General features: G+C 34.6%; 1 protein-coding gene across 2 annotated transcripts; it reads left to right on the forward strand.

Moving 5' to 3' along the window:
- Positions 1-1,929: 1,929 nt before the first annotated feature.
- Positions 1,930-10,539, forward strand: LOC140881215 (probable Ufm1-specific protease). 2 transcript variants are annotated; one of them, XM_073286349.1, is made up of 13 exons: positions 1,930-2,165; positions 2,686-3,060; positions 4,797-5,074; positions 5,160-5,247; positions 5,395-5,570; positions 7,201-7,291; positions 7,883-8,008; positions 8,092-8,139; positions 8,245-8,321; positions 8,837-8,925; positions 9,730-9,841; positions 9,941-10,043; positions 10,135-10,539. In XM_073286349.1, the coding sequence occupies exons 1-13, from the start codon at positions 1,970-1,972 to the stop codon at positions 10,362-10,364; spliced, it is 1,989 nt and encodes a 662-aa protein (XP_073142450.1). In that variant the 5' UTR covers positions 1,930-1,969; the 3' UTR covers positions 10,365-10,539. The 2 variants fall into 2 exon arrangements, with proteins under 2 accessions (XP_073142450.1, XP_073142451.1); XM_073286350.1 differs by having other exon boundaries at positions 5,398-5,570.
- The last annotated feature ends 9,049 nt before the right edge of the window (positions 10,540-19,588 follow it).

The raw sequence follows: 19,588 nt of genomic DNA on the forward strand, positions 1-19,588 counted from the left end.
TGCGGTGATTGAAAATTAGCCAAGGAGGCTAGGATGGAGAGCATCATTCAACCTGAAAGAATCAAAGTGGAGATTGTTGAAGTATGCTTCTATCAGATTGAATGGGAATAGAGAAGAGATCGGATCGAATAGTACAGATCAGATGAGTTCAATGATCAGATGAATTCATGGTCCAGATCGAGTACTGGGATCAGATCGAAGTGATGGTCAAATGAGTCTTCGGACGAGTTCATGCAGATCGATTGCTCGAGTACTGTGACTTGGTTAGAATTCAGATGAAGTTTCCGAGAAGCTGTGAGCTTGAAGGCAGATCAAGGCAAATCAATGTATGAGAGCAGATCAGACTGATGAATGAAGGCTAATCGGGTTGAACCATGTTGACTTTATAATTGAGCTGTAAGTTACTATTGACCTAAAGCCCAAGATGAAATTCGGTTTATTTCTCTATATAAGCAGATGGAAGCTGGCCGCAACGAACATAACAGAAAATCAAAATTTTTCAGAATATATTGAGAGAGAAGGAGAGATTTCGGAGGAGAAAACTAAGCGAAGGTTGTGACGGGAATAATTCAAGAATAACAATCTTGAATTGAGTCTGTATCTAGCTTGAGAGTTTATCTTAGTCCATATCTGTAATAAGCTCTGTTGTTTGAGCTTGGTTTCTTCTGTTGGTGATTAATAAAAGTGTTGTGTTGCTCTTCCGTGGACGTAGGAAAATCTTTGTCGAACCACGTAAATACTTGTGTTCTTTAATCTCTTTCGCGTGAGTGGTGTGTTTGATCTGTGTGCGTTGGGTTCATCTGTTTTCTAGGATTATTGTTCTTGTTGTTGCGTTCGTGTTTATCTGTTAAATTTCTCGGAATATCAAAACACTTCTGGATTGATTCCTAATAGTTGTCACACCATTTTTTACTATTTAATTATTATTTTGCCTTAATTGTTCTAACGATTTAGTTTGACACAAACAATCTTGCCATTTAAAGCGACATAATATTTTTTATTTTAAAATAAATACCATTACTCGCCACAATATTTATAAAATAAGTACACATAACACATGCATAGATACAACATGATATCTAAGATATGATTTTTAAGATCAAACTTTTTTTGTTTTTACCAAAAATTATAATAGATATATGATAATAATGCAAATTAAATATTTTAATCATCAAACAGTTTAACCGTCACGCTTCGATTGCATTCACAATTATTGTTCATGTTCAAAATTTTGCAGGAAAAAACGTACAAAACGTATTGTACTGATATATCAGTACATAAATATTTTTCAAATAGGGGCATAAATATATTGCGGTTCAAAATCTAACTTCTTAATTAGTTTCCCATGATAATTTAATTAAGGTAAGTAAATAAACTAGCTTAGTTCACAAACTATTCATGTTAGCATGAAAAAAATTAACCCGTCTGTTTTAAATTGAGTTGTTTTTTTTTTCATTCTTAAAAGAGTTATATTTAAGTTGAGTTTGAGTTGAATGATTTAAATTTAGGGAAGTATTTGAATGAAGAGTTTTAAATGAGTATGAAATTTGAATACACAATAAAAATTAGAAAAAGAAATTTGAAATCAATTATCAAATAGATTTACCCAATCAAACCGATGTATTATATATATTTTTTTTTGAAGATCATGTATTATAAATTATTAGGTTCAAATTAAACGATTTATCCAATTCATCAAAGGTGACTGACTTATTCTTGAATCTTTGAATTGGTTTATCTGCAAATTCTGGCCCCTATCCAAAACAGCCCAAAATGTTAGGCCCATTGTGTATTCGAATCGACCTTTTGCCTGCTTGTCAGTAAATTTTAGTCCATATCTTAAACGGCCCAAAATGATAAGCCCATTATGTAATCGGACCCAATTCAACTCAAAGTCTTCAGCAGGTGATATATACCAGCTGCCGGAGCAGGGCCCGGATTTTTGGTTTATTGACCCGAAATCGCATCCATGGCGGCGCAGATCACCGGAGACGATGCTGGAATTCGAATATTATGTCGGAACTTGGTGGTATTGAAGTCGGAATTGGGGCTCCAGTGGCTGATCGGATCCCCATTCTTGCCTTCAGTGAACGTCGCGTCCACAATCCGCTGCACTCACACTCTCCCATCTGGTTCACTTTCCCCCGACGTGGCTAAAGAATCAGGTAAATGAAGGTGCCTATAATTGTCTAAATTAATGAGGTAACGACTTTGAGGCAGTAGGATATTCTTTGGCGGCTTATACCATGAGCTGAGTTGCTGAGGGAGCTGGGAATTGGGAAATTCGGCTGTTTTAGCCTGAGTTTGGATTGGGTTTGAGTGCAATCAAAATTGTTTGGTTGGTTATGCGGAAAAAGTTGTGCCTTGCCGAATTAGTAGGTAGCTTGATTTTGCTAAAGTGTGAGTTTCTCCTTAGTTGTTTTTGCGAAAAAAACTGTCTTTGTTGGTAATTTGGAATATTAGAGCGAACACCTTGGTGATGAGCATCAGGTAATCATCTCCAACTTTATTTTACGTACAGTTGAGACCCTGAGGGAGACAATTTGTCAATTTGGATTTGAAATGAAATTGTAGAATTGATTGTTGGCGGGTTGCGGGTTGGGAATTGTAGCTTTACATGAAATATACTAGATTATAAAACAATGGCTAATTTCGGGTGCACATACTGTGCTGATTAACTGACAGATGATATAAAGGGTCTGATTCCCAGGGGTTTCGAAATAATCGGAGCACTCATTGTTCAAGAAAAGGAGGACAGGAAGGTCGAAAAAGTTGCCAGTGATGCTGTTTCAGCAGTTAGAAGTTTGAGGAAGACACTCTATGGTGGTGACAGTCGCGAACAGGTGTTGATTGGAGCTGTGCTGGATTTGAATCATGGGAACAGTGAGCGTGATATACATTTTTTCATATCCAAGAAAGGGAATTCCAAGAGCGTGGAGCAAGTAAGCCGTGTTGTGTATGAAGAACAACCTGAGAAGTATATTTGGGAGAGAGGCTGTATAGTTCGGTGTGAACTCTCGCTAAAATTGCCTCTGTATTTTCCAGTGAGCAATCCGAAAGGTGAAGTTTCTTTTGTTTTTCCATTAATTATATTTCCAATATATGTTGATTGTATTTTCATAAGACATTAAATTTACCATGAATTTTCTTGATAACTAATATGCATTTTAGCGATTTGCATTGCTCTTAGGGAGAAAATCCTGTTGGGAGAAGAGAACTTAGGCGGTAAATTTAGAGACTAATGAGACTTGAGGAACAGGCTTCTTTTAAATAATTTGTCCATGATGATAATTTTCTTAATACTTTATTGCTTTCGTGATAGAGTGAAACTTTTTGTGTAACTTTAATTTAGGATGACTTTGAACTGATAAGTCTTGTGCTTTCAATTTCTTTTCTATTTGTTTTCAATCTAAATATCTTAATGTAATCCTAGTCAGAATATAACCAGCCTTTCGCTGGGCACCACTAACAGAGATGGAACTAGAAATTTGAGCCGAGGGGGGCTAAGTTTTATATGTATCAATAAAAAATAAAGGGACTATCCCATATATATTGTATTATTAGGCTCTTAATTTTTTTTATGATTTCTTGAATGCCACTAACACTATTAATAGCAAAAAAAAAAAAAAAACTAAATTTGATTATTTATTCTCCAAAAAATAGCATTATATTGTATTTTAATATTTAGATTTCTTTAACAAACATTTATTTAAAGGTTTGATGAAATAATTTTATTATTATTTATTTTTTTAAAATATGTTGAAAAGTTAACTTATTCATAATATTTTCATAAATTTGGTGTAATTTTTTAAAATTTATTTATGCTAATATAACAACATTAATCTCTTCTAAATGATCCATTAGTTCATAACTTATTTTTTTGTGGGCTAGTTAGCAAACATTATTTCATAATTCATATCAATATATAATATATATAACTTATATATATATAACCCAATAAGCAAGTGGTCTAGCCTGGCTAAAGCCAAGGCTAGGTGTTATGGCCACGACTGAGGGATCGGGTTATGGGTCGGTGAATGGGTTGATCGTTGAGCTCTGAGATTTGTTTGTTGCTTCTTCTACCTTGTCTACCTATTTTTTGGGAGTTTCGAGGCTCGTTTGAGAGAACCTCGCGATCTCAATATTTAATAATATTGTTTGGGAGAAAAGTTGAATGTCTTATTCCTTTCATCGGCAGTCATATAAATACAAAAGAAAGCATTAAAATTCCCCTATCTAGGCTCGAGATGCAAGCACTTATTAAAGGAAGGTAAATCAGATCTAATCAATCAATTCCTTATTTTCTGAACTTTCCATGAGTAAATCTTTGATATAGCACATCCTTGATTTTTGCTGCACGATTCTTGTTTGATTTGGACTGGGCTGTATGGATTGAGTTGGAGTTGGGCTGGGCTGCCTGAATTGGGTTCCTAACACTAGGCCACTACCATGGTCCGTCTCTGACCACTAAAATGGCTTATGACTGAACGAGTTATATTCATATAAATGATGTACTTTAAACGTGTAGACAGTGGACGTCAAGACTTTTTTTCTAATGGCATGCAGCTTGTAGCGAGAAATGAAAATGGAAATCAATGTTTTAGGTTTGCTTACAGAAACAATTCGGCAAAGAACTAGTGAATTCTTGGTTGTTACATTGTTCTTAGTTTTGCATTGGGACTTGATGAACAACTGCTATCTTCTTTGTTCTATTTTTAATGATGACATCGCCGGCAACAAGCATGCTGCTTGTATTTTATCCTCTCCCTGTTGCTAACGTCTTGCCTATCCTATAGATGTGGATGGTGCTTATGCACGAGCTATTGAAGACGTTGAATTCAAACTTAGAGATCCACAAGTTGCATACATCATAGAAGCTGGTAATGAACCTTCATCTGGTGGATCTGAGCCTATCGTTCTTCATGGTTCGGATTTGGATTTGGATTTGCCTGCCGAGCTTCCAAGAAATGCTTTTGTTCTTGAAAATGCTGAAGAGTCCTATGCAAAGTCTTTTTTGTGTTCATACTTTCTCTCAGAAACCAAGAAGTTCACATCCTCTAGCACTGTAGAGAAGGTAAATAGCACCATGTGTTATTGTACTAATTTGTAATTGTCTTGGATGCTTGTTTTTCAGTAGCTATTAATGCTTTCTCCCTCAGGATGCAGATAAAATTTTAGTCAATGTCATGTTTAATAGGTCAAGGAGTTCACTGAAACCAGTGGCACCTACTGCTGAATATTATCCAGGTATAATAACTGCACATCAAAAGAAATGAGTGTTGTTTCACAGTTCACAAAATCAGGGATGTTGACCAGTCTGGTTTTCTTTTTTAGCTGGATATATGAAGTTAGTTTTGCGAATCCAACTTACTGTTTCTTTACATTTTTTTCCAGCAGCAGGAGATGCTAAATTTTTGCTCAAAAATCATAAATTAGAAGTTTTGTTCTATGTGCCAAAGGACTTGCTGTTAACTGACATGGTTTTGAAGCTAGTTATCCCTGGTCTAGTTGACCAGTTGCACTCGTTCAAGAACAAGATCCTACCTGACCTCTTAATGCAGCAATCACTGGTTAGAATATGAGCTCATGTTTCGTTTTATGTCATACCACTAAAAAGAATAATATTAGAGACAAAATGCATGGACCAACTTGAACTCGAAAAATTTTTGCAATCTATATTTTCAAGTTCGATTGTCTTGGTTTATGAAACTTATTGTTCTCTAATTTCTCAATTTGCAATTGTTCTGGCCCCTATCATCTGCAAGAGAAACCTAAGCGTCAATATAGGCCTTTGAAAAAATATACATTGGGAAACTCTTCTGCAAGTGCTAAGCACAAAATAGTTATATACAGACTTTCTTGTTTATTGTTTCCAAATCAACATTAATGATACTCTTAATTTAGGCTCAGTTTGGTATGGTGGATGATGAAGGATCAGATAAAATTATCCTATTCATCCTACGTTTGGTTTGACTTTTAAGACTTGGTTCTAATACTCAAATTATTGTACCTTCTCTATTACTCATCACACCTTGCTGGCATCCTCTTCCTTACATTTCCCTACGTACCCTCATTTTTTTCTTAAAAAATATATAATAATAACTAGGCTTCAAAAGTCTGGACAAAGATCTAGAAATTTTTTCTATTTTACGATTTCTTGAACCTGAACTTAACAACCAAGATTCTTGGATACTGATGCAATCCCGAATTCTGGCCGTAAGTGAGGATTTTTACATTGAAAAATCCATGAAATTGAGCTGGCAGCTCCTTTTTGTTGCCCTTTTCGATTTCCTATTTTCCTTTGAGTAGCTCGAATTTGATGGAGGTAATGGAGCCGCCATTACCGTCACGGCAGTCGCCACAGAAAAATTTCTTTTACCAGCTTCTAAAATTCGAGCTGGTGTACATGGAGCTTAGTGGATTTATGGTACTTGCAAAATTCACGAAAGGCAAGTGGAACAGTTCTAGGGTGGAAACGGTGGAGCTTCTCGGCTTAGCCATGAGATCTTCTGGAGATGAAATTATTCTTGTAAACCACACAGAATTACCATTACCGAGTTTCAAAAACAAAAAAAATGGAGGGTGAGATATAAGGATGAATTTTGCAGAGAAGAAACAAAGGAAAATAAGATGGTGTCGGTGAGAGACGGAAGTTTACAATATGTTGGTGAAAAAAAAGCAGACGGAAGGAGAGAACGTGCGATGGGAAAAAAAGTGAACAGTGAAGTCTATTTTGGGAAAGAAAGAAAACGCATAAAATTATTCAATCGTTTAAAATTATGCCAAACATCATATAATTTATCATCCTATTTTATTTATCTCTATATTTCAATTTGTTATCTATCTTTCAAATATTCTATCACTTAAACCAAACCTTACTTCAGAATTAAGGTTTTATGTTTATTTATTATTTTAGGAATCCAGTGACTGAAATCTAACTTATATGAGTTCAATTTGTGGAAGAAGATTAATCTTTACACAAGAATTCTTTGTCTATGTTATTTTTTTTAATTAAAGTTCATAACGATCAAGGATATCCTTGAACCTACAGGTTCTATGTTTTTGAGAGAATTGTAGATGTAATTCTTGTTAGTATAATGGCTCCTTCCAATGTTTCCCAGATATATTTTTTCTAGAAAAAGTTTATTTTTCCCATCTTTGTTGACCAAGTAGACTGACAAATGTCCTCCTCTTCTTCAGCTACGTCCATACCACTTCATTCCTTCAGGCTTTCTGCATCCTGTTACAGCAATATATGAACTTAGTTACGGGGAGACAGAACTGAAGCAAGGTATTGTAAATATAAACTTCAAATAAATATATGGCTAGAAGGATGTATCTCTGATCTTGTGGTTTCCAAGTTAGCTAGATATTCATCTTGGTCACAGTCCCTTGTTTACTTCATTCGAAGTGGAAGTTTAAGTTTCCATTCCATCACAAATAAGGAAGAAGAAAATTGTCGATAGATTTAGAACTATGGTACTGCAAGAAAGGGTGGATAACTTTAGAACTATGGTATGGTCCCCAAAATATTGTGTGTCATCATAAAACATTTTAATTGTGCTATGAAACTGGGAATAATGATACAGACTTATAGAAAGACCAGAAGCATGGATTCAGCCATTCAACAACGAGCAAACTCCAGTCACTTGGAATGTTAATAAGCTTGAGTTTTAAATTCTACTTAAGAATCCAAGTTATGTTTTATCCATTGATTCATGTTCATAGCAATTTTTACTGTCATGGCAAAACAAATATATGATAGTACAGTCTTCACATTGCTTTTATTTTTTAAAGTTCATGTATTGCAAAGAGTACATAGAAATAAAGTAAGCTTTGTGTTTCATTAGTTTATGCAAATTCCAAGACCTACATTTTGCAGTTGAAGTTCGAAGATCACTTCACCTGAGACTAGGGTTGCCATTTGATCGTCCTCTCTTGAGAATTGCTAATGCCATCAACTTTTCTGTGACGAAGGACGATATGAAAGACAAATCATATCCAAAAGGTAATTGTCCAGCTTCCAAATTTTTCTCTGATTGTGTTTGTTTGAATTGGTGTATATTTTGACTGTTTCATTCTTTATGATAGGCTCCTCTTTGCTCAAGAATGTTCATCATGATATTCCAAGCAGTGGGGGTATATGTTGTTTTGAACCTTTACATGCACTATTGCATTTCCTACTATGTTTTTTCAATTCCCATTGCTTGGCCCTGAATACACTTGTATAATATGAATGTGTAGTGTCAGGTGGCATTGCCTCTCTAATTCAAGGTTCTTACGAGTATCATCATTACCTCCAAGATGGATTTGACGACTCGGTAACATATCTCACTTGTGCTAGTTACTGATTTCGCGAAATTTGTACTGTTCGAACAGAGTCTGTTATTCTAAATTTGATGTTGAATTTATTTTCTGCTGATTCCATATGTAATGAACAAATACACTGCTTGTGTTTTCAAGTCTTCTGAAGACAGATATTGATGCTGAGTTTATGCTTTATGCTTTTTACTGGTCATCTGACTTGGTTTCATGAGAATGTGGTGCTCAAGCTTTTATTGCTCACTGACTATGGAACAAACGAACAATGGACTTGGAAGCAGGTTGTTAGACAATTAGATGCTGAAGAAATTAGGTTATGATTCGAATAAGAAAATGAAACCTCTGGCACTATTGTAAACTAAGACAAAGTAAAGGTTGGAAAATTCTGGGGATGGGATAGTTCATAGTTGTGCTTTCTTTTGACAGAGAACCATTCCGATCTATGCTTGTTTCAAGACCATAGTGGTGTCGCTTTCAGTGAATTATTGAGTTAACCGATAGTTTTATATGCCAGGGTTGGGGTTGCGCTTATCGATCTTTGCAAACTATCATATCATGGTTCAGGCAACAACACTACACATCCATTGATGTCCCTTCACACAGGTTTTTTTTTTCTTTTTTTTTTTCTGCTTTTTTTATTTGACATTCTGCACTCCATTTCCACTGCAGCCTTTCCGTTTATGTGGCTTGCACAAAATTCTTCTGTTGCATTATTTAATTTGGCCGTTTCTTTTCTTCTTCCATAACTATGAGTAGGCCATTTCCGTTCGTTTTTAAAAGGAAATATTTTGGATGATGATGAATTGATCAACGATTAACAATGATGGAATTTGATCTCTGGTTCTATAGTTTGTTCGTCTCTAGGAAGAAAGAGTATTTATGAGAGAAAAAGTTATTTTCTTCGCTATATGAAACATTTACGACTAGCCAAGTTCATTTCGTGGGAATCTTTTGTGTGGAGCTATACCTCTCCATTAACATTATTTTATTCAGGATTCTGAAGGTTCTCTATATTTATGTATTCGTTTGATATCAAATGATCCATGTATTCTCGATCTTTAATCATCAAAACTTTTACACAAAAAACCTTCTCTTTTGCGCATTTTTTATATTTGGTCTTTCACCTTTGTCTTGTTCTAAGAGCCGTTGGCCCAATGGCTAAGGGTGAGGCCCTGAGACCAATTGGTCCCAGGTTCGATTTCTGCTGTTTGCAGGGTAGTTTTTCTAATTTATTTAGGTAGATTTAAGTAGTTTCTTTGTCCGAGATAAGCAAGTCTCGGGTCAATGCTCAAGTCCCGTCGGTTGTGCGGGCAGTTTCATTACATTGTTGTAATTGGTTACTTGTACTTGTACTCTCTCAAAGAAAAAAGAATATTTGGCCTCATAAATCTAGTATAATTCTTTCAGACAGATACAACAATCACTGGTAGAGATAGGAGATAAAGACCCTTCATTTATTGGGTCACGAGAATGGATTGGAGCTATTGAGTTGAGTTTTGTTTTGGACAAACTACTCGGTGTAAGTATTCATTCTTCTATTTATTTTTTGCTCTTGATCTTGTAGCGACTATACCGTATCAAGAACTTCACAGATGAATTAACATCTATAACTGAACAGGTTAGCTGTAAAGTCATTAACGTGAGGTCTGGAGCCGAGCTTCCAGAAAAATGTCGAGAGCTTGCATTGCATTTCGAGACACAAGGAACTCCTATCATGATCGGTTAGAACTCCATCATTCTACCACGTTTTTTGCGTCACAACTCACATCTTCCAGTTGTTAAATGATCTGCTACTTTTGACTTTTATTACAGGTGGGGGTGTTCTTGCCTATACTCTGTTGGGAGTCGATTACAATGATGTGAGTGGCGACTGTGCGTTTCTCATACTCGATCCTCATTATACCGGAAACGATGATCTCAAGAAAATAGTGAATGGGGGTTGGTGTGGATGGAAAAAGGCTGTTGATGGCAAAGGGAAGCATTTCTTCTTGCATGATAAATTTTACAATCTTTTGCTTCCTCAAAGGCCTAACATGGTTTGATTGATAGTTAGTAGTTTAGTTGAAGTGAAAGCTCTATTTTTTCTTTAATTCCTTCTTTTCTAAAAGGGAAAGCTAAATGTCTTTTGACGGGATTGTTACAATTGCATTGACATCTTGGTGCTAGTTGAAGTACAATTCATCGATAATGTTTGAAATATAATGATTGTTATGAACATGTACCAAAAAATACACATCTTGGAAGGTGGATATTTCGGTTTATTATATATATATATATATATATATATATGTTAGAGAATATTGAGTATTTTATAATATAATATGCTAAATATGTAGACTCTAATTAATGTAATCATATTCCACTTTATATATAAAATTCGTTCATAAGATGTAGTAAATGTAACAAAATTAAATGTGAAAAATAACATCGTGGTTTATAAATTATTATCTCACCAACAATAAATAAAAAAAATCCTACTCTTGGATTATGTGATATTTAATGTGTCGGAAAATTCATCAAAAATAAATAAATAATAATGTGTCGGGAAAAAAAAAGTGTAGTAAAAGTTGGAAACACGTGAGTCAGCAAAATAGAAAGTTTGAATTCAACTTTTCTTTGCGTACAATAACCATCACCATCCCCTTTGTCATACAATTCAATCGCCAACTCTTTTTTTCCCCCTATGAATAGAATTAAAAATATTCTTCAAGTTCATATTGTTACGTTTGGTACAAGAATATTGAATAATCTAAATATAATGTTTGAGTTGCATGATTTAAAAGATGAGTTATATTGTTGTTATCAATTATATTTTTGACTCAGTCCTACAAAATATATATGAAATATTTAGTTAATATGATACGTTAAAATTATGATTACATAAAAACAATAATAGGTTATTAATAATAACCCAAAAAATGTGTGTAAAAAATTACTCATCCGTCCCATATATATCGTCCTCTTTGGATTTTCACACAGATTAAGAAAAATGTATTGGAAAAATAAATTTTATATAAACTTCCTATTTTATCCCTATTAAATGTTTTAAAAAATGATTGCACAATTTTCAAGGTGTAGTTAATATGGGTATATTAGTAAATAAGTGTAAAAAATATTATTAAATATGGTATATGACTATATATTTGAGACAAAAAAAAAACTTGTACAATATAATTGGGACGGAGGGAGTATAATTTATAAGTCACATGAAGAGAGAAAAAAATGGGATACTTATTAGAATATTAATATTATATTATTAATTAAAATATTAAACATGTAAGATTGTAAATAATAAAAGAAAATAGATGTAAAACAAATCAAATAAGTGGGAAAAAGAAGTCCTCTTATGGTCATAGATACTCTCAAAACTCCGACATTAGATGTTTCAAGCTTGTTTTAATTTTTGTACTGTAGAACAACGAATTAAGCTATACTGAGTCACTGACATTAGTTAAGCTATTGATTTTATGATTATTTGTGAAGACACTGATTATACTTTCGCAGTTCACTTTATGTTTCTTACTTTTTTTCGGGCTAATTGTATTAATAATTATTGTGAAAAAAATGAAAAACAAAAAATACTCTATATAAAATTAATAGCATTTTAGATTTTATTATGAGCGAATTGGTGATAAATTCTCAAACCCAAACTTGACTTTGCCCTAGCTCCCTACTCATAAGATTCTTTGCAATAGCTCCCTAGGACCACCAAACTTGAATATTTAATTGTTTAATTTTTGTACTGGATTTATGCTTTTTTATGCTTAAAATCTAAAGACTTTATGCTAAAATCTGAAGATTTTGTGCTTAATCATGGTACAAAGAATTATCCGTAAAAATGGTATCAGAGTCTTAGGTAAATTATTCAGACATAATATTATTCGTTAATTCATGCTTTTCTTTGTTGAGGAGAAGATTTTTACAAAAGATGACTTCAAACGAAGGTTTGAATCAAGAGGATTTTATTCATATGAAATCCTATAAACAAGTTAATCTATTCACAACAGATTAATTACAACAGGTTGTGATTAATGCTCTTAATTTTGAAGAGATAAAGAAAAAAATGATTTCTAACTCTCAATTTTTAAAGATTACCCCAGATCCCTCTAAACTCTCCGGAGATCTTAGAGAAATTCAAAAGACGGTACAATATTACAGCAATCAGCTGTATGAAATATCTCGGTAAATTGAAGAAATCCTTAAGAAACAAGAAGAAATTCTTTGAACCCTAAAGGATCTTCAAAATAAAATCATAAATCTAGAACACACTTCGGGTTCTAGAAAAGGAAATACAGGAGGAAGGTTACCACTCTCATTTGGTACCGAACCTTTGTTACATCAGAAAGGTAAAACCAAAATGGTCCAAAAACCTTTAACCGATGATGAAATGATGATTAATCTTATAAAAGCAGTATCAGAAAAAAACACTATCTGATGACTACTTTAGCAAGATTAAATCTCGAGGATCTACAAGATCTTGCGGATTCTTTTGCGAATTTCAAAGTAGTAGATCTAAAAATGAATTCCCCTGTGGATGAACAACCCATAGGGAATCCCCCAAGATATGTGGTTAAGACAGAAGAACCACATAGTGAGTTCCAGGTTGGAGAAAATTCACATCCAGCAGGAACCAGATCGAGAAGGAGTAAAATCTCACTCCATCAAACTCCTTACGGAAAAACTGTTTTAGATCCAATACATCCTTACGGGGTTATGTTAAACCTTGATGTTTTGGATCAAAAACAGAGAAGATCTTATAGATGATTGGACGTCAGCTATGAGAATAGCAGTAGGGACATTAGATCTCAATAAAGAATGATTCATTAAACTTCTAGAAATGAGTCTAATGGGATCTGTTAAGATCGCATGGGAGATGACTATGCCAAAAACTAAGAAATCAATCTTAGCAGGAGAATCCCTCAGCGAGATTGGAGGAAGAATGACCACCCTATTTAAAGCACAATTCATAGGGCTAGACTATTTCAATAATCAAAATACAGAGAAAAAAAAAAGATATACTCAAGCTCTTTATAGCCTCGAGTTACATGATATCTGTTTAGTTGATGAATACATTATGTTATTCACTAAATACAGATGAAATTCGGGAGTCGAGGAAAATATAGCTATTCAGCTATTTTTCGCAAAAATGCCAAGTCCGTGGAGAGAAATGCTGATTAAAGAATATGTTCCAGGTAATCTTGATACATTAGCAAGACGTGCCTCCTTTTTAAAAGGAAAATTAGCAGAATGGTGTCATATGGCAGCATTATAGAAGAACTACAAGAAAATAAGGGGTATATATAAGCGTACACCTTTGTATTGTAGAGAAAATGATCTTCCAACGATCATTGGGAACAGATCACAAGAATTTAAAAGGAAGAAATTCAGAAATAATCCCTATAATAAAAGAATGAAAAGTTCTTGGAAACCAAGAACATTTTGGTCCAAACAAAAGGCCAGATCCTATAGGTCAGGTAGAAGAAGTGGACCTATAAGAACATCCCCAGCAACAAGCTCATCACAAAGCAGAGGAAGAACACCATCAAGAAGAACTTTCAGAAGAACTCATACAAGAGCAAGTGAAAGTTTCAAGTATTGCAACTGCTGGACATGTGGAGCAAGAGGACATATATCTACAAATTGTCCAGAAAACGAGAAAAAATGAGTTAAACTCTTTGAAGCAACACCAGATATGGATGATGCGGTCTTCTTTCAAGATCTAGTCCAAGTATATCAATTTGAGGATATCCCATCAGATGAAAGCATATACGACGAAGAGATATTGTTTAGTCGAAAAGTTTTTGAGGATGAATCAGAATCAGAATCAGAGTAAAGAGGAAGTGTTTCGCCATGAAACACATGAAAGTTTGGCTGGGTTCTTTAGCCAAACCACGATATCTCATAATATGGTCCAAAGGATTATGAGAGAAAATCCAACATTACAGAAGTACCAAGGATTTTCGGCAGGACAAGTTGAAAGAGTCTTAGGAAACCTAGGGCTAAGACAAAGAAGACATAATTTGATTTATAAGGTATCCAGAAGGGAAATGACGATCCCTATGGAATTAACCAGTAATCAAATTGAAATGCAGTTAATTCCCTTTGAAGAAATTCGAGAAGAATTACAGAAATTAAAAGCAGAAGTAGCAAAGACAATGTATTGGATTCATATTGGAGCAATCCAGATTATGATCAAAGCTACTTTTAAAGAGGGAATAGATTCACCCATAGATATCGTAGTATGTGATAAAAGAATGAGGAATATACAAGATGCGGTTCTAGGAACTATCTCGGGAAATTTATGTGCAGAAAAAATTGTGGGAGTTATTTATCCAAGAATAGCCTACAATTTAGCTGATAGAGACTTTAGTCGAGCCTTGACTTTGCATCAAAACTTCAAGGAAAAAAGAAAAATGAAGGAAGGTAATAGGCCATATTCTATTACGTATCAAATTTCATTGTTCTTTCTAATACTCACCATTCTGAATTATTTATTAGAAATGAGTTCATTGAAATTCCAGAGATCTTTGGGAAAGTTGCTCAAGCAATATACCCGGAAAGAATCGAGTTTCCTTTAATTCAGGAAAAATATACATTCAAATTCAAGACAAGTCGGTTCTATACAGAGACCTTAAGATAGAACCCCGAAGGTTATCTTTCCAAAGAGACAGAATGACAAGCAGGAGATGGGACAAATCTCCTATTCAAGAAATTTCACCAGAAGAAAAAAAAGTTTTCTATAATAGAAAAACTTAGATCTCCAGAAGGATGGAAAGAAGTGAAAATATTATTCGAAATTACAAGTCATTGGAACTTGTTCCCTTGTAACTCGATTTACAATTCGGAACAACAGGAAAAAGGAACTTACCAAGGAGTGATAAATATTGGAGAATTGGAAGTTCAAATCTGGAGAATTCCAGAAAAAGAAATGGATCAACTCATTCTTGGTCTAGAATTCCTGGAGGACCATAAACCATGGAAACGCCTTGAAAAAGGAATAGAGTTCATGGCACAAGAAAAGACTCGGAGGATTCAATAAGAATTCTACGAAATGGAAAACCAAGAGAATTGGATAAGGGACAATCCCTTAATCAGATTCGAAAACTCTGTTCACAAACAGAGGAAGAAGCAACAGTTGAAATTAGTAAGTCATGAACATGATTTACTAGAACGCATTGAAGAAGTAGAAAGAAGTAACCATACTCTACCTTCTGAGGCCTATCCTTTATCACCACGCTGGCTGCGAAATATTATCGGCAATTGTCGATAAAAAGCAACCTTGAGTCTTTGAACGATAATTTTATGATCACAAATTGTAGTGAGCATAAGTCTTCTTGACTCATTGTTTTGTGTGTATTTCTTAAACATTTGTAAGAAATTATTTCCTAACAGGATATCAGCTCCTGTATCATGGAAATAAATTGGTGGTGTTTTTACCTTGTACCAAGGTGTTTGACCTGCACCTCCCATAAGGATATCTGCTTGTTTTATTCCTTTGTAAAAAATTAAAATTCTTCGAGAGAAATCTCGTCCAACAATTTTTGGTAATTCTTCTTCACATTCTTCAGAGAAGACTCCTCTTTTTGCTGTACAAATTCCTGCTCCCGAGTCAATATAAGCTGCAAAATACTCAGTCTTATATTGTTCATATAACATCCCTATCGAAATGTATATGGAGAAATGACTTGTTGTCATTTTTTAAAGGGATTACTAAATGGCCCCGCCATTTTTAACAGATAAAGGATAAATGAAAACTTCTTTACCCAAAAATGAAAGATCCAAGAAGGTTGGAGAAACCATGTTGAAAATAACAACATAACAAGAACTCCAAACAGAGGATATGGAGCTTCTCAAGGTAACTCTAAATCATAGAGATATAGAGTTAGAGAATAAAGTATCCCTTGAAGATGTCAAAAAGAGACTCAAAGAAAGTTACAACGAGCATCCTTTGGCATGGTGGGATAGAAATCAACTCAAAGCCAGTCTTACTCTAAAGGAATGCAAAGAGTATGAATTCGTCTGATATAAGCCTATTCCGATGAACATAACAGATCAAAGGGATATGAGAATGATTATCAAGGAACATTTGGACCTTGGTTTAATCAAAGAAGGAGTTTCACCATATAGCAGCCTAGGTTTTATGGTTAGAAATCATGGTGAAATAAAAAGAGGGATACCCAGGCTAGTTATTAACTACCAAGGTATTAATAAAATCCTGGAGTTTGATGGGTAATTCATACCGAGTAGAGAACACCTAATTAGCTGTGTACGAAATGCTAGAGTGTTCTCAAAATTTGATTGTAAGTCTGGATTTTACCAGATTCGAATGGAAGAAGGAAGTAAGAAATTCACAGTTTTCTCTACTCCACAAGGACACTATATTTGGGAAGTTATGCCTATGGGATTGGCTAATGCACCCCAGATATTTCAAAGAAAGATGAATAACCTTTTTAAAGATTATTTCAACTTTATGTTTGTTTATATTGATGATATTCTTATAACATCAAAAAACATAGACAAACACGTTAAACACTTAGAGATTTTCTCTAAAATTTATAAACAAGAAGGACTGGTCTTATCTGAAAAGAAAGCAGTCATAACAACAAGGAAAATTGAATTCTTTGGTATTGAGATTGATGAAACTGGAATAATTCTGCAACCCCATATTGTGGAAAAGGTAAATAATTTTTCAGATAAACTCAAAGACGTAAAACAACTCCAGAGTTTTCTTGGAGTAGTTAATTTTGCAGGGATGTTCATTAACAACCTTGCAATGTACAGAAAGGTGTTCAGTCCTTTGTTAAAAAAAGATGCTAGATTTATATGGATCGATGACCATACTAAAGGGGTAAACCAATTAAAAGAGATATGTAAGAATCTCCCAAAAATGGCTATACCCGTAGATGAAGATTATCTGGTATTATTTATGGATCTCAGTGATGATTGATGGGCAGCAGTCCTTACCAAGATCACTCCAGATGGGAAAATACCATGCAGATACTATAGCGGTCTTTTTTCAGAATCAGAGGTCATCAGATGACATATCAACGAAAATGAATTTTATGCAGTTAAAAGGGCTTTTGAAAAATGGTCATTATCTTTACTTGCTAAAAAATTCACTCTGAAGGTTGACAACACCCAGGTAAAAGCTTTTCTAAGAAATAAAATTGAATCTAAACCTAAGAAAGCTAGGTTATTAAGATGGCAAACATTATGTCAAAATTATATTTTTGATATTGTTATTATTAAATCTCATGAAAATATTCTTGCAGATTTCTTAACAAGAGATGGAAGGCAGTGACGTGGATTCCATCATGAAAATGCAGAGGCATCTCAGGGAACACCTTGGGTTGCTTCAAACTGAGTTCAACCAGTTAGCCATCAATGCTGAAATGGCCGGCAGGTTACAACAAGCTGATCAGATCAAAGTATCTAATCGAATTACAGGATGTATGCAAACTCAAACACAACTATGGGCTGCTATTCAAGGGCCAATTGTGAAGGCTATAGAGAAACCATTGGTTTCTCATAAACAAGATATGATAAAACCATTGGTTTTACAAAAACAAGAAATACAACCACCGGTTGGGAAACAAGATGTTGAGAAAGCTAAAACTCAATAAACAAGTAATAATCTATCATCAGCTTTTGATGATCTAGATGAATCAACAATTGATGAGGATTCCTCATCAAGTCAACCCTCCGCCTCTGGGGTAAAAGAGGAAGAGATCAATCTTAGGCCCAATACTGACAAGGAAAAATCTAAGATCGATACTAACCCAGCTATTATTTCCATTTCAGGTTTATCAACAAAGGTGGGAGAAATTAAGTACAAGAAGTAAAATTAACCCTAACACTTGTAGGGTTGATGTGACAGGGATATATCCAAGGGTTTGGCTAAAAAACAATGTTAAACCTAAGGATGTAAAACTCTGGTATGAATTTGGAGCATTGGCCTCAGTTTATACAACGTCACCAAGCTTCCCGAAGATATCACAGTTACCGAAATGGATTCAGGAAGCAGTCCAAGAAACATGGGCAAATAACGACCATTTGTTAAGAGGAGATGTGTTTGAATTATACTTTTTTAGTACAGCTCCAGAACCAACAGTGAAAAGATCATACGAACCCTTTCATTTCATCAAGCTAAGGAGACCTGATATAAATAGTCATAAATTTATCAAGGATCCTAAAACTGAAGAAATACCCTTAGTGTCCACTTTCGGGGAAAATAAGATCTCAACCAGAAGGGCATGGGGTATTTGGGTCTGTCTTACAGAGATGGACAAAGTCAAGTTTCCATTTAAATTTTATCAGAATTCTGTGAATGAATCATTCCTGTTAAACACAATGACAGGGAAAACTACAGCCTTTGCGGAAGAACTCTTTGAAAAGAAGAGAAATCTTTTGTGGAACAACAAGCTGACGGGGAGTAAAGAAACTCGCTGAAATTTTGTAACATGGCTCATATTGGACGATGGTCAGAGAATATCTGCCCAGAATGCCCAAATCAGAAGGAGCCAGAATTTGGAAAAACCTTTAGACCCCGAACGGATCGAAAGGATTTTTCCGAGACAAGCAAAGGTGGACAAGGACCACTGAAGATGCGTTTTCACAGGGGCCTATTTCAAAATCAAAAGATGCCCCGACAACAATAAAACAGACATGTGAGGAGAATAAGTCAAAAGAAAGTGGCAGGCATGTGATTCCTCCATAGTAAAAGATGCATCAATAATGACATAAAGAATACAAGACAACTGCTTCCTCCACTAGTAAAAGATGCAATCAATAATTACATAAAGAAATACAAGACAGCTGTAAGATTTCCTGAAGTTTCTCGGTGAAACGAGTGGAACCTCAGCTATAAATACACGCGTTCAAGGAAGCTGAAGATATCGATCATTCCCTTCAGTTTTCTTACAAATAAATTGTTGTAATATTTTTCTTTCTATTGTATTAAGTTTTCTTATATATTTCAAGAACCAGGCTACTATGAGTAGCTAAACAAGTTGTCTTCTCCTCTTCAAAGGAGTTGATTTATGTAATAATATTATGTCTGAATAAATTTCCTAAATCTCTTGTTCTTTCCTGTTCATATTTTATAATTAAATTTATATACCATACGCCTTAAGGTAGAAAACGAATTAAGGCTGTGCTGGGTGTCGTTGAAGGAGCTTGTGCAGAAACCATCTGTTGCGACTAGGGGTGCAAACGAACTGAACCTGTTCGTGAGCTTTACGAACATGCTCGATAAATATTTGATTCG

Source organism: Henckelia pumila, chromosome 2, assembly GCF_033568475.1.
Source record: "Henckelia pumila isolate YLH828 chromosome 2, ASM3356847v2, whole genome shotgun sequence".
Taxonomy (NCBI): Eukaryota; Viridiplantae; Streptophyta; class Magnoliopsida; order Lamiales; family Gesneriaceae; genus Henckelia; species Henckelia pumila.

Coding starts and splice junctions, on each gene's coding strand:
- LOC140881215 (XM_073286349.1), top strand. CDS start 1,970: ATGGCGGCGCAGATCACCGGAGACGATGCTGGAATTCGAATATTATGT. Junction 2,166..2,685: donor CGACGTGGCTAAAGAATCAG/GTAAATGAAGGT, acceptor ATTAACTGACAG/ATGATATAAAGGGTCTGATT. Junction 10,044..10,134: donor AGGAACTCCTATCATGATCG/GTTAGAACTCCA, acceptor CTTTTATTACAG/GTGGGGGTGTTCTTGCCTAT.